Source organism: Hydractinia symbiolongicarpus, chromosome 12 (assembly GCF_029227915.1).
Source record: "Hydractinia symbiolongicarpus strain clone_291-10 chromosome 12, HSymV2.1, whole genome shotgun sequence".
In the NCBI taxonomy this organism is placed as follows: domain Eukaryota; kingdom Metazoa; phylum Cnidaria; class Hydrozoa; order Anthoathecata; family Hydractiniidae; genus Hydractinia; species Hydractinia symbiolongicarpus.
Window position 1 is genome coordinate 14,422,501 of NC_079886.1, and position 15,217 is coordinate 14,437,717.

Consider the following 15,217-nt stretch of genomic DNA (forward strand, 5'->3'; position numbering starts at 1 on the left):
TATCTCCAGATCAACCACTGGCATAGAGATTATCAACTTTGAAATTGAAAAAATGTATTTAAAAATCTGATCGTTAATCAATTTAGCTGGATAAGAAAATACATGTAGCTAGCTAGCTAATCTCGCTAACATGTACATAGGCTGGCATAATACGCCACTAAATAAAAAAAGTCTTATTTTTTAATTATTTTTCTACAAAAGAGCTCTTCCAAAAGTATAGTCACGCCAGCTAAATGCGTCTACAACTTATGTGACTGATTTACCGTTGAAAACATACGAAACAAAGAAAAAAATTATATAGTTAGAGGGGCCATTCAATAATTACATAATGCCTGAGGGGTGGGGGCATGATCATATTTGTTACGCACTGTTATGAAAATTTAGTTTTCATGTATATCATATAATTAAGTAAACATTGCAATTCAGCGCTAAACTTTCCCGACACCGACACTCGACAGGCTTATTGACGGCATGGCAGGTGCCAGGTACTTCTCCAAAATTGACTTAAAGAACGCTTATACTCATTCATTATCAAGTTTTATTACTGAGAAAGGAGTCAAACGGTACAGGAGGCTAATCTATGGAAAATGAAATGCGAGTAAAATATTTCAACAATCTTAAGAGCAAAAACTAGGTACGATTGTTTATTCTAAAACACTTGTCGGTGCCCCGCGGAAAAATCCACGGGTTTTCCCATCCTTTTTATACAACATTGCTTGTGTCTCGCTACTTGCGGTACCATTTCCATTTTGCGTGACAAACGGACGTATACGGGTATTATAATATAGATAGCCGGAAGACCCGGCGACGAAACGCCGGATTATGCCAAAAGTAACTGTTGTTGAACACCCTGAAAAGAGCGTGATAAGAACCGCAAGCTGTGCGACACGGTCAGGTGGAGCGCTTTAGTATGGGTATACAGTGTGTTGCAAATCGAGCAAAGCGCTCACAACATAGTGTTTCTGTTGTAATGTATTTTTTTAAGTATAAATTTACTGCAACTTTAGCGGAAATAAAAACACAGTTTACCCCATCATAGCAAAAACAATTAGTCAATATTATTTTATTTGCGGAATAAGTTTTAGGTAGCGTTAACAAATTAATCGTGACCTCGGACTGAGCACTAATACAGGTGAACGGTGTCACACATGCGTTATAGGCGTAATAGCCTTGTCCAAAATAAAATTATTGCATCTTTAATTTAAATAAAGAACACACAAAACAGCTTGTTGCTAACAACGGGTTGAACGTTTATTACAGGTAAACCGTGTCGCACATGAGTAATAGGCGTAATACCATTTTCCAAAAAAACTTTATCACAACAGTTTAAATTAAATCACAGCATGGAGGTAGAAATACAGAAGGAGATTAAAATCACTTAGTGCGCATTAAAATTCTATTCGAAGTGACATTGTTTCGGTATCCCTTTGATATCCATGCGCAATTTGCATTTCATTGGATTTAACAAAAAAACATTACGTAATATGATCGTGAGAAAACCAGTATGCGACGATCCCAATGCTGTTCATGCCTGGTGCCGATTCAAACAGGATGCTCCTGGCAAGGACGACTTTTTTTTCGCAACCACTTTACATTATCTGACGATGATACTCGGGAATTTTTCGAAGGGCTGTTTGGCATCAATATGCCGTAAGCAGGGGATAAGTTTGTGACCTTTTACAAGTCATAAAAATAATTAAAATTGACCACCATGAAAAATTCAAAAACCAATTGAAATATCAAAACAAAATATGGAAGCATATATACAACAATTACAATTTAACAATATGTACAATATCTCTATACCTGTACTACAATGTTGTATCAAAGCAGCGTCAGTTACTGGTTATTGCCCGCAATGCTTTGAAAGTTTTAGGTTTCGAAATGGAATATACTACGAAGGATTTGAGTATATGGACCCAATTGATGAAGACGAAGACCTTTTATATAGTGTAGCAGCAGGCAAAAAAGCATGGGCAACATTCCCAAGTGTTGGATCCCGGGAAAAGAATTACGATCAGACTGAATATTAAGTCTTTCTCAAACATAAGGTTTCAACTATTACCTAGTTCACTACACTCAAAATATATCCAAAGTGAGGGAGGCTCTCCACCAGAGAGATCTGACACACTCCCCCCTTGAACAAAAGTGTTCAACAAGTACTACGTTAAGATACATAAAAACTAAAGAGTATATACAATGTCAGGTTTGCCCCAGAATACTTCGTATAAGAATGCTATTGTCTGCTGCAATCCTTCTGGGACGTTCTGTTGCAGTGTCATCGGCTATAACTGTCATATCACTGTCCATAATTTTCATACTTTCTTGTTTCTCCCTGTAACTCACAGATTCAACACTCTTTACCTCTAAGGGATACAATTTTTCAATTGGTCGCTTCATATAGTTAATGACTTTGGTATACAGCGTAAACACTTTAACTATAGCTGCACGGACGTTATTGTCCCTGCTCGTAATAAGGTACGTCAACTTTCCCATACGCCAATTGATGCGCTTCTTATCAGAATGAATAATTTCTCCAAGCTCAACAGAACGACTGTGACTTGGTCCTTGTGCGTGAAACTCTCTCAGATTGGTTATGTATTCGTTACTGAATCGATTCCAAAAATGCTCCTTTAAGGTCTTTATGTACATCATTCGTTTTGAAAGTTTTGCCTTGCTATCAAGTTCGTCCGCATCTCCAGACTGAACACAAGGCCTACATATGTTGCGACCATGCATTAAATGTGATGAAGTGAGCACCTCTTCGATGTCATCGTTATAGACGTATGTTAAAGGTCTACAGTTAAGAAGGCTTTCAACTTCGCATAGCACCGTTTGAAGTTCTTCATAAGATATACTACTTCGAAACAAGGCCTTTGTTAATGACCTTTTAACAGATTCAACCAAACGTTCCCAAAATCCGCCCCACCATGGGGCTGCTTCAACTATATATTTCCATTTTACGTTTAATTTAGATAACTCTTCACTTAACCTAAGTTCTTCGTTTTTAAAGCACGTTGCGTTGTCGGAAATCATTAACGTAGGTATGCCGCGTCTGGCTATAAATCGTTTTAAAGTTCGTATAAACGACGAGGCTGACTGATCGGGTACTACATCCAGATGGACTGCACGAGTAACAGCGCAGGTAAATAGTGCAACATGTACTGGAAACATTGCACTTTGATCTTCGTTAAATATAGGTTTGACCATGAGTGGTCCCAAGTAATCCACTCCTGTAGATTGAAGTGGATAGCTTGCAGAAACACGAAAGGGGGGTAATTTGGCAGATTCTGTAGCCTTGTAAGCCTTCCGAAACAACCTTTTACAGTAAACACATTTGTTTACAATAGCACGTACATATTTTCGACATTGCAGAGTCCAATATTTTTCTCGAATGCGACAATGCGTGTGTTTCACACCTGCATGAAAGGTTTGTTGGTGGACTCTTCGTATAATTAACGTTGATAAGAACGAGTCACCAGGCAACAAGATGGGATATTTAGAGTCGTAAGGCAAGTTGGCATGCAGGAGTCGTCCTTTGCAGCGGATGATGTCATCTTTGTCAATAAAAAGCCCAAGAGTATTATTTAACTGATATAAACGGCTTGTTAAGTCCTTTTGACATGTTTTAACCCACAAAAGTTCTGCATGTTCGGGATCTTCAGTTGACAACAAGGTTTGTTTCGATACGTTACCATTAAATCGAGATTTTAGACAATCAATAAATTTAATCACGTAAGCTGTAACGCGAAAAAGTTTGTGCATTGAGCTGAATCGTTCGACGTCAAATATTCGTCATAGGTTTACAGATGTGGAGTTGACCAGCTCCTCGATAGGTAGAGTTCTTGAATTTATTATGCTACCTGAAAAATAGGGCTGTTGACCTTGGGGTCGAACCCCAACGTCCCCGGTCCGTTATCTGAGGCTGGGCCGTTGATCTTGAAGATGATCCTCAAGGTCCACGGTCCGTTTGCAAATATAAGGACATTCATCAGATAAAACAGGCTTAGTAGAACAAACATTGTTTACAGTGTCTAAGTTCTGGTGGGACAGTACAGAATGCAGGGTAGAAAATTTATTAGGAACACTGTTGGGCCGTTGATCCTTGACTGACTGCCCAGGATCAACGGTCCCGGGATTAACACTTGTAATTTTTATTTTATTATTCTTTGGTTCTTCCGGCCATTGTAGTTGATCTTCATATAAAAAACTAGGTCCGACAGTCCATGTTTGAAACAAATTGTTTTTATTCGCTTTGTTCACACCACGAGATGGTAAATCAGCAGGATTCAACTTTCCGGGATAAAAACTCCACATAGCTGGAGGCGTTAAATCCCTAATTTTTGTCACTCTGTTCTTAAAAAATTGCTTACTAGAATTATTATTTCTAACCCAACATAGGGCATCAATTGAGTCGCTCCAACAAAATTTCAAAGCTATTGGAACGGCGCTACCTAACGACTGAATAATGCACGCAATTAAGGAAGAAAGAAGTAAGCATGAGAGAAGCTCCAGTCTAGGGATAGACAGTTCATTGAGAGGGGATACTTTTGTTTTACTACACACAATGCTTCCAACAGAGCGTCCGCTTGATAACGTTCCAATAATGTAGACAACAGCAGCGTATGACCTTTTACTTGCATTACAAAAGCCATGCAGGGTGATGTCTTTCAAATCACGTAAAGGATAGTTAGCGAAGTAATAACGTGGCAATCAATATTTCGACGAGATTGAAAATAACTCTATTAACGAATTCCATTCGTCCTTTAATTCCCCACTAACCTCAGTGTCCCAATCGTTTACGGTTGTGCATAACTTCTGGAAGAATACCTTAAACGGTACAACGAGGGGCGAAACCAAACCGACTGGGTCGTAAATCGATGCGATGATTTTTAGGATGTTGCGTTTAGTTAGAAGGACGTCGGATTGAGCTAACTGTTTTTGTCTTGACAGGTCTATTTCCATTTCGTCATTGGCCGTATCCCATGTGATGCCCAAGATTTTTTCATCGGGAGGAGCTGGATCCTCGATTTCGAATTTGGAGATTTGCGCTTGGAGAGTTGGACTGTTAGAACGCCATTTTCGTAAGATTAAACCAGCTTCCTTAAGCCGTGCTTTTGCCTTTTGGTAAAATGTGAACACCTGATCTCTGGTATCTCCTCCGCCAATGCTGTCGTCGACATAAAGGTTTTCTAAGAAAGCTAGCACAAAGTCAGGGTCGGCACTTTGGCATTTCTCCAAGTGCTTTATAATTGATGTAGCTAAAAGGAACTGTGAAGCGTTCATTCCAAAGATTACACGAGTGTATCGGCATATCATGAGTTGAGAATTTTCTTTTGTTATATCGTCAAACCATAGGAAGCGTAAGAAGTCTCGATCAGGTGTGTTGATCGCCACATTTAAAAATGCTTGTTTAATGTCGCTTGCTACCGCAACCTTGTAGGTCCCAAAACGGATAAGGATGTCCATAAGTAGAGGAAGAAGAGAAGGACCCTTTTCCAAGCAATCGTTGAGTGACGGAGAATTTGAAGAAGCATCGTAAACAATGCGCACCTTGGTTGTGGACTTATCTTCCTTTAAGACGTAATGATGGGGCAAGTAACGGACTTTACCTGGCGGCGGTGGCGGCTCTGTCACCTGCTCGATGATACCGTCACGTTTTTGCTGTTTAATGATGTCGTCGTATTGTTGCAGAAGCTCGGGCTTAGCCTTAAGTCGGCGGAAGACTGATGTTAACCGATTTCGGCTGTTTTGGAAATTGTCCGGTATCTGTTCATGATCTTGTTTCCATGGTAATGGGACGGAATATTTCTCCATCGAAATCAATTTTCTCGCCGAATTTACCTATGTTAAACGTAGTATTTACTTCATTTATGTCCTCGACTTGCCAAAATTTCTTTAGATTATCAGTTGACAGTTCGTGCCCGCCATGCGAAAGTAAAACGTGTGCAACTTTAACAGTCAAAGAACATGCTCACACATTTCCGTTAAGAGTCCAACCAAGGATAGTTTGAACAGCGGTAAGAGCGTTCTCGGTTTAATTATGTATAATTTGTCCTGTTACAAAGTTCCAATAATAATTTGCACCTATAAGAACGTCGATCTGTTTATTGTCAGAGGCGTTGTTGTCAGCAAGGCAAATGTTTGGGAGAAGGGTTTGCGCTAAATCGACTCTTTGGTTAGATAGAGGTGAGCATATCATGTCAATGACATACGCTTCGATTACGGAATAATCGTTAGAATGGGCGTTTTTAATTTTAACCTTTACGACGTCTAATTTTCGAGGTTTTTCAGAGTTGTCGCCAAACACTTTTACGTTTAAAATCTCGCTGCGGATGATTTTTAATTTTAATCATTGTTTTGCGTTACTTGTGATGAATGATTTTTGCGAACAGTTATCAAAGAGCACGCAACCAGAAAAAACAACGGAATTTTCGTCAGTATTTAACAAATGCGTATTTGCTGTTTGCAGCAGTGTACTGTCATGGCAACCAACGACGTTCACATTTGATGATTGATTTTGTTCATCATCCTGAGAATGCGGAACCTATCCATCGTTGTTATTTTTGTTTCGCTCTCCTCCACCCTTAGCGTCACAGAGGGAGATATGATGTCCTCCCTTGCACTTAAAGCACGTGTTTTTAGAGTTGCAATTTCTAACGAGATGTCCGGATTATAAACAATTAAAACATCTGTTTTTAGCACGAATGATTTGCTTCCTTGCTGTGACGTCTGTAACTACGGTACACCTGTTAGAATTATGGGAACCCTTACAATAAGAACAGGAGATAGAGTTGACTCGTCCATGATGCTGTTTCCGAGGGTTTCTTTCAGCGTTATATTGCTGGGCAAAAAGAGTCGAAGAAGGGGATGTGGAAGCAAAACCTGTGTTAGGGTCCATCGCACAACAGCGCTCGCGCGCCATGAGTTTCTCTTTAAAGCAGTTCATTAAGTCGCCTATTTTCCATGTTCCCTGCGGCATTTTATGAGTAATATCAAGTTTAAAACCACCTGGTAGTTAATTCATTACAATAGAAATTAAGACTGGACCATACGTCTTGGATTCAACGTCAAGAGACTGAAGATTACGGGTATGCGCTTCTATCAAATCAAAAATTGTGCGCAATTCTGTCGTATCACAACTTTTAGCAGGTGCGAAATTGAAGAGAGCATCCATGTGAGCACTGATAAAAGTTTGAGTATCGCCAAATCTTTCCTTTAGAATTTTTACGGCCACCTTGTAATTGTCAGTTGTAAGCGCCAATCCTTGATGGCTCAAACTAGCGCTTCCTTCAAGCAGTCCTTTTAAGTAATTAAATCTCGAAATATCATCAAGCATTTCGTTTGAGTGTATAGCGCTCTCAAATCCGTCCCAAAATGACTGGAAGCTTAAAGGGTCGCCGCTAAACTTTTGCAAGGTAATTTAGCTTCGCGGACTTAGAGAAAGAAGTGGCAGAATGAAAACTACGCGTTTCGTCAGCCGAAATAGTAGACACACTATCCAAATGAGTTCGCTTCAACCAAGATTGAATATTAATTATACCTTTCGTTACACTTCTTTGAAATTCGTAACAGTCCAAACTAGCGTTTTCCATTTCATGTTCTTCATCAATATTCGATAAAATTTTCTTATCCAGATCCTTAAGAATGTTCGTCTTTTCGTTAAGAATTTTCTCATTTGTCAAAAGTTCTTGTTCTAAGTTATGAAATGTTTCTGTCGTTACGTTTTGCTGCAAAATAGCATGTGTTTCAGAAATACATTTTTTAGCGACTACTCTGTGCATAACACGTGATCTTTTCCATGTTTTAATTTATTCTTCCATCTTTGTGAAGGTTATCAAAAAAAATTTCTCCGGTAAAAAATGTCCAAGTAAGAAAAGTAAAACCACGAATAACTAAACACGTGTTTGTAAAATATAAATCAACAACAATAAACTTTGGTAAAATCTCCAATCAACAAGAATAATCTTCTGTTCAATTTTAATCACTAAGATTTCCTATATAATTATGAACTAGATTTTCTAAAAATTTCCCGGGTCGCGGCACCATTTGTTGGATCCCGGGAAAAGAATTACGATCAGACTGAATATTAATTTTTCTTTCTCAAACATAAGGTTTCAACTATTACCTAGCTCACTACACTCAAAATATATCCAAAGTGAGGGAGGCTCTCCACCAGAGAGATCTGACACCAAGGCATGAGATCGACATGGTGTTAGAATATGATATACAACGTCTAGGACCGCATATTATTGATGCGGATGTGAACAAATATGGTGTTACATGTTACGAGGTAATCAAAGATAAAGAAGCATGGCTATCAGATCTGGCGGACTTGGAAAAAATAGGCGATATCCTAGACTTTCTTATAGCAGATAGACGGTTGGTTGACGATGACAGTGATAGCGAGCGACGGTTTTTTTTCAATAACTCCTGATTGCTTTCTTATATGGCTATGATACTTACCGAGTTTCAACATTTATCTATTAGACACCTGCACGCTAAATTTGTAGGTCCCATTCTTTTCAGAAGCTTTGATATTGGCCATTACTCGAAACTACCCCTAAATCTCTATGAAATCCTTATAATGGGGAAAATATAATAACTCCTGTTAGGATTATCCTTAGAACTTGAAACTTGCAACACAACTGTGTTTCATCAAGAAGAATCATTTTAAATAATTTTGACACGTGACTAGTCCGATTTCCCGATTTTGTCGGATTTTACCCATAAATCGAAAAAAAACGGATTTTCGGGCAATTTTTGGCAATTTTTTATCCGATCCATGTAAAAACCGAAAGATATGTTAAACAAAATTTATTTAGCTTTCAGAAACTTCAAACAGAATGTAAAAATTCGCTCTAGAACAAAAGTAATTATATTTTAAGCAGATAGTGGCATTTTTAACAATGTTCAAGCTTCTGATGACGTCACAGAAAATGTGCTGACGCAAGCAAAAATTTATTGCCGCCATTTTGTTCCTTTTATGACGTACTATAAGTGTGCCAAGTTTGATTCAATTTGAGCAATCCTATGAAAAGTTATTAAGGGGGGCAGAATCCGCCTCCCACCCCCTCCCCCGGTCATAGTATGTTCGAAAAACCCCGGACCGAATAGGATCTATGGATATCCGTTCTATACCTTACATCCTTATGATTATTTGTAGGATCCGGCTGAAGACAATCCAGATGAAAAATAATTAACAAGAATAATTAAAAATCTACCATTCTTTAACAAATTTAGGAGGTACTTCGACATCTTCAGGAATTAGCATTAATTCCTCTGCGACAAAACTACGCTCAGGCCCGTCTTTCAAATAATAAAAAACACGGCTATTTGGTTCTACTACAATGCGATCCAGTCTATATGTTTTCTTGATCCAAAAAGCATCCGTTGCACGTCTTTTTTGATCACCATGTTCTTCTCCAGGTTGTAACAGATAGAGGTTTCACCTCTGGAAGTGGTTTTTCATCGGGTTACTCTTCGCTTTTCGCAAGTGGTACATCATCCAGCTTGATAGCTTTTGATGGTTTGATCCCAATAATGGCAGCCTTGGTGTTGTTGAGGCCTTTCATTATAGTGTACAGGTGTTTCACCCATGTACTACTAGTCTTCTCAGTGACCAACTCTTGCGCATCCTGAGGCTTAAATATTCTTTCCGCAAGCACTTTGTTTTACGATTCTACAAAGGCTGTAAAGGTATGATGATATTTGGTGGTAGCTCGTTTAATCTCCACCCCTTTATCTTCCAACAATTTTGCTACATCTGATTTGAATTCCAAAACATTATCGCATTGAAAAATTATAGGGCACCGTAAAGGATCCGCTTTATAAATATCCTTAATCATGTCTGCAACCTGGCTGGCTTTTTTTGTTTTTAAAGGTTGTGCCACCTTATATCTTGAGGCGACATGGATGCCTATTAGGATATACTTGTACGTATTTCCATACAATTTATTGTGGGGCATATTCAATAGATCAAACTGGTGCATTTGGTCCGGTTTTGTAATGTTAAAATGGGGGTAATCAATCCTTTCTCGCCCTCGAATATGTCTTAGCCATAAGAGCTGCCGAGGCAACCAATGTACGTCTTTCTTGCGAGGTAATTTACTCTCCTCAGTCAGTAATTTGATGGCTTTCCTTCCAGCCCACATATGTTCTGGCTGATAATAAATACTACTCAATTTTTTGGCATCCCCCTCTGTAACGATATGTTGTTTTTTTGACATGTTCTTTTATTACATGTCAAAAAGTGTATTTTTTTTACAAATATTTATATGCCGCAAACCACAGAAGTGCTAGGGACCCTACAATGAAGGTTAATTCACCGTCCTGTTGTTGTTTAGAGGGTGTGTAGAAATCAGACAATTTTTGAGGTTTATTAATGGTAGCAATGTAATACCCACGCATACTTCCATCAAGCTCTTTGATATCCTCCCTGGCCTGTCTCTGCAATTACCGTTGTTTGGTATGCCAATCAATTTTTGATTGTTTGTCACGGACGCACTGGGCCTGAGCGGCCTGGAATTGTTCGATCGCTTTATCATGCCTCTTTCCTTCTTCTTGACCTTGGCCTGAGAGTTTGCTGAATAAATAATTTGATCCGGAAAAAGCCAGGGCATCTATCAAGGCTCCTCCGGCTATAACTGCTATGGTTGCCATTTTTTTTATTTATACATAACGGTTGCCTTTTGCCATAGCACCTGATGCACATTTTATTCTGTTGTCCATTGAACTTGAAATTGTCTAGGGGTAAATAGTTATTACATTGCATGCATTGGCTTGCCTCTTCCATGTCTTTTGTGTTGTGTTTGCCTATATGACAAAGTTCATTTGATTCCTTGCTAGCATCGAGACATCTAATGCATGTCTTTGTCAATTGTCCATTCCCCTTGAACTTGAAATTGTCTAGGGATAAAAAATGTTTGCAAGTTGAGCATTTTTGGCCTCTTCCATGTTGTTTTAATGTTTGCGATGTAGGCAAACATTAAATTTTGGACATAATATTATTATTTATTTTTTCGGGACGATCAATGCTGGGATCCAGCCCTTCTTCACTGCCATTTCCCAGCTTGCACGACCTTCTGCGAAGTACCTACTGATTTTCAATACATCGTTATTATCCATCTTGGCCGACGGTTGACCTATCCCTAAAAATTTCTTGCCTGCAAATGCATATCCTAGCGTAAAACCGATGTCTACTACGGTCTTGTATAACATATCAATTATTTCTTTTTCCTGGAGCGTAATGTTTGAGCTCATTTTATTATATAGGGCTTAGAGCATTTTAAAAAATTTTTTATTTTGAACTTTTTTTAACAGGAAGCGGTGGCTGCTCTGATGTTTTGTTATCAGGCTGCTGCTGTAGTCCGTGTTGTTTAAAACATTTATGATAGATGACACCAACGCCTCCTATTATCACAATACCAACCGTTACTGCCGTGGCCCCTAAATCTGCCGTAGAACTTCTTGGTGAGGTACTTGATAAACTACTTCCCTCAGGTACTTTACCACTTTCACCCTTGTTCTTGTGTAAATTTTCCTTGTTTTTTCTATTCCATTCTGCAAGTTTTTTCCCAGCAGCAACACGACCTTCATTTTTCTTCGTAATAACTTGTTTTACTTCTTGCTTGTCCTCAGTCATTTATTTTATAGAGGATGTACCTCTACAAAATTTCAATCACACTATTCTCAAGCCCCCTCTTCCTCATAAACCCATTTCGAATCCTAGGTATAATCCCAAATCGGGTCTTAGATTTGAATTGTACCACCTGTTAAAACTTGGCATCATCCCACTTCGCGTCCGAGATTTGAATTGCGCGATGCCTAAATCATATTTTTCGCGTAATCCGAGAGCTATTTTTGACAGATTATTCCCCATTTTCTTCTCGATCTTCGACGGTTTCATTTGTTTTTGTTTTAAACAAAACTTCAACATGATTCACGGTGTGTGCAACAACCAATAGTGGCGCGAGAAATTTACCGAAGGCAGCGTACACGAGGATCCCTAAGTCAGCCATCGAATCTTTGATAATTGGATTGTGCTCGATATCTTTTTTAAAATTTTCAGCACTGTCAAATTGTACAACATTACCTACAACATTGGTGTACATGATAATCGCACGTGAAGACAGTGCCTTGGCCGTTTTTTCTCCCTTCTCATGGATTTTACGTTGAATATATTCAGGATAAACCTTTTCAATCGCATCGTCTGGTGCCTTGTCCACGAATCCCTCGATACCTTTTTTTTTGATAAAAGTTGTCCTTTGCGTTTACGTATAGCCTTCTTCAAAGCTTGACGTTTGTCGATAGGTTTTTCTTGTTGTAAGGATTCCGCGGGAGTATTAACAACATCAAAAATATTAACAAGTTTAGTCATTTTATTTATTAAATGTCGAAAATGTAAAAAAAAATATCAATTCAATTATTTACGGTAGAATTATTGTAATACATAGCATCAACATCAATATCCCATCCATGTGTTATTTACCGATTTACTCATCAGAGTAGTCGTACCCACGAGCCAGTGTTGAAATTTAATCATTTTGCACAATCCTTTTATCATCTTCTCGATTAAGGGCAATTTTAGCGCTTGTTACAGTGTACAGCTGATAATTTTTATTCTAAATAAGCACCTGATTTTTATAAAGATTTATACCCTCATCTAGACTTTTTTTTATAATCGTCGAAGGTCACACATTTTTTCACACGCTTTCATCGTTTGTCTTCGTTTTCTAATGTTTTGTATCCATACAGTTTTGCCCTCAGCGCAATAAACTCCGTCATAATTTTTCCACCCAACTCATCCTTCATCAATCCCACAACCTCTTTATTCTTACCTATTGGAAGTGGTCTAGCATCCTCCCCTGTATATCCACTCGTGTCAAATCTGGCTTCAACATCACATCCCTATAAAAATCTTCAGTTTTAATGTAGTAGACGAAACTATCCGTATCCATATAACAGAGTTGGATTTTATTTCGATATTTTGGTTGCATGTAATCATAATGAAATTCATACATAATAAGTTTACTCATATCCAATATAGCTTGCCGAAGATATACTGGTTTACTCATTGTAATCTTTGTTTTAACCATTTCAACACCCATTAAATTTTTGCTAAATGCATGAGCATCCTTAAAATTGGGCTTCATTACATATTTTTGATACGCTTTCTCGCAAGTGACCAGTTTCATATCACGATGGTTGCGGGTATTTTCCATCGTTCGGTGTACTTTTTTTAGAATTAGGCCATGCTTCAGTGCTTCATTGAGTGATCTGATATGCACTATATATTTCTTCTTGTTTCGCAGATTTGGTACCAATCTTTCACTAGTTTTGCGATGCTTTGAGGTGTACACATATCGACATAAATTATCCATGTAAAGCCATGGGTTGGTAGATCCTCCCGCATAGCCCAACCGTAAAGATTGTTGGCATCGAGGTATTGCAAGTACGACGATTCTTTATCAGGATTATATTGATCGGCCATATATTTATTGTTGGGCTTGGCATAGCGATGAATGGCTTGCACGATACCACCTCGAATACCTTTTTCAAACATTAAATGCATGTCAGGATCCGTAAGTAACTCTAATACAATTCCAGTGAATATTAGTGAAGCCTTTCATGCCAGGAGCACCGTAAAAATGTGCAGGATCCGACTTCTAAAATTTTTAAATATATCTGCTAGAAGGAGTATGTCGGTGGTAAGGTATAAATCATGATAATCACCCAGTGTCACTACCTGATCATCCTCTGGGGTGATGCAGTCCATATTCAGCTTACTGTAAAATTCTTCCTTTGGGGGTAACTCCGATTCTTCAAATTCATCCCAACTATTCATGTATTCGTAGGAATACACTCCTTTTCGAAGCATCAATCGAAATATATCAACCTTAGCAAAAAAATTTGCCATGAAAGGTAGGTTTAACTTTAATTTTTCTTGATTTAATTGCTTTACAGTCTCCAACTTACAATTTTTACAAAAAGTCTTGCAAAATAATCATCATTTATACCCTTAAATTCTAAGCACTTACCCGCACAATGTTGACATTTCACATCACTAGTGTTTGTTCCAATTAGATTACTTGATAATTTATCTAAGCTTGATGCCATATTTCGAAAACTATCGATAAATCGAAACTCGCAATACTTGCTCCCCGCTAGAATTAGTAACACCTGCTAATGGCATCATGATCTTGACGTTAAAACTTATATATTTCTCCTTATTTTCCGCAATACAACCAATATCCTCAGTGTTGAATTTTTCACCTAATTCTCTGATGAACAGATGATGCACATCGTAATCGCTCAGATTATGGAAGATGATAGGGATGTGTTTTGGAATTTTATATTTTAAATTACAATTATTGTGAGCTGCACCTCCGTAGAAACCTGTATAATGACAGTGATCCCGAACCTTGCCATTGTTCTCAGGATCGTTAAATGGTTTCATTTTCTCCACGCAATCCTTGCCACGGTATGTTGTCAAAGGATCTAGTACGTACGTATCCACCCTGCCCGTTACAGACACATGGGACTGGCGTATTATTATATAGTTTTGGCGCCATCTCATCATAAAGGTGAATTTTCATAGAGCATGTGACGCGAGATTTTATCGCTTGTATGATTTCCATTAAGTTCATAAGCCATTTTGTTTTAAATTCCGCAAACGATGTAAAGGGTGATGCAATCATTTTATTTTCAAGCGATCTGATTGGTATCTCTCAAAAGTTGTCTCACACAGCTCAAATTTTTGGCGCATGCGCACACTTTTTCACTTAAAATGGCGGTTTTGAACGACCGTGAAAGTTGAATGAAGGAGGGACCTTTATTCTATCGCTTGATCACAAAAATCTCTGAACCAGCGACATTCTTTGTCTATTGCGCATGCGCAAATCGCCTGGGTGATTTAATCGCAGCGGCGCCTAAATCTGGCAGTCGAATTCGATCGAATTTGAAAGTAGGATTGCTTTCTACATTTTCGATTGAAATTTATCCAAAAAGATCATTGATTTATACTCACGTGTGATGTAAACAAATCGAAGAAGAAATGAACAATCACTTAGAAGCGAGGAAATGTGAAAAATCACATTTTAAACATCTTAACAAGCGAAAATTTAATTGCATATTTGATTCAGCAACAGCAATACACTATTTTACATAAGCAACTGCTAAAAGATGAAACTGCTTAAAATGCAACACCGACAAGTGA

At 38.3% G+C, this 15,217-nt stretch overlaps 2 protein-coding genes across 2 annotated transcripts; both read right to left on the minus strand.

Annotated features, from left to right (window-relative positions):
* Positions 1 to 2,202: 2,202 nt before the first annotated feature.
* LOC130621272 (uncharacterized) lies at positions 2,203 to 3,765 on the minus strand. Its single transcript, XM_057436576.1, has one exon. It carries the CDS (start codon positions 3,763 to 3,765, stop codon positions 2,203 to 2,205), a length of 1,563 nt encoding a protein of 520 aa, XP_057292559.1.
* A 948-nt stretch (positions 3,766 to 4,713) lies between these two features.
* On the minus strand, positions 4,714 to 5,817 carry LOC130621273 (uncharacterized). The gene has a single exon (XM_057436577.1). It carries the CDS (start codon positions 5,815 to 5,817, stop codon positions 4,714 to 4,716), a length of 1,104 nt encoding a protein of 367 aa, XP_057292560.1.
* Between the last annotated feature and the right edge of the window lie 9,400 nt (positions 5,818 to 15,217).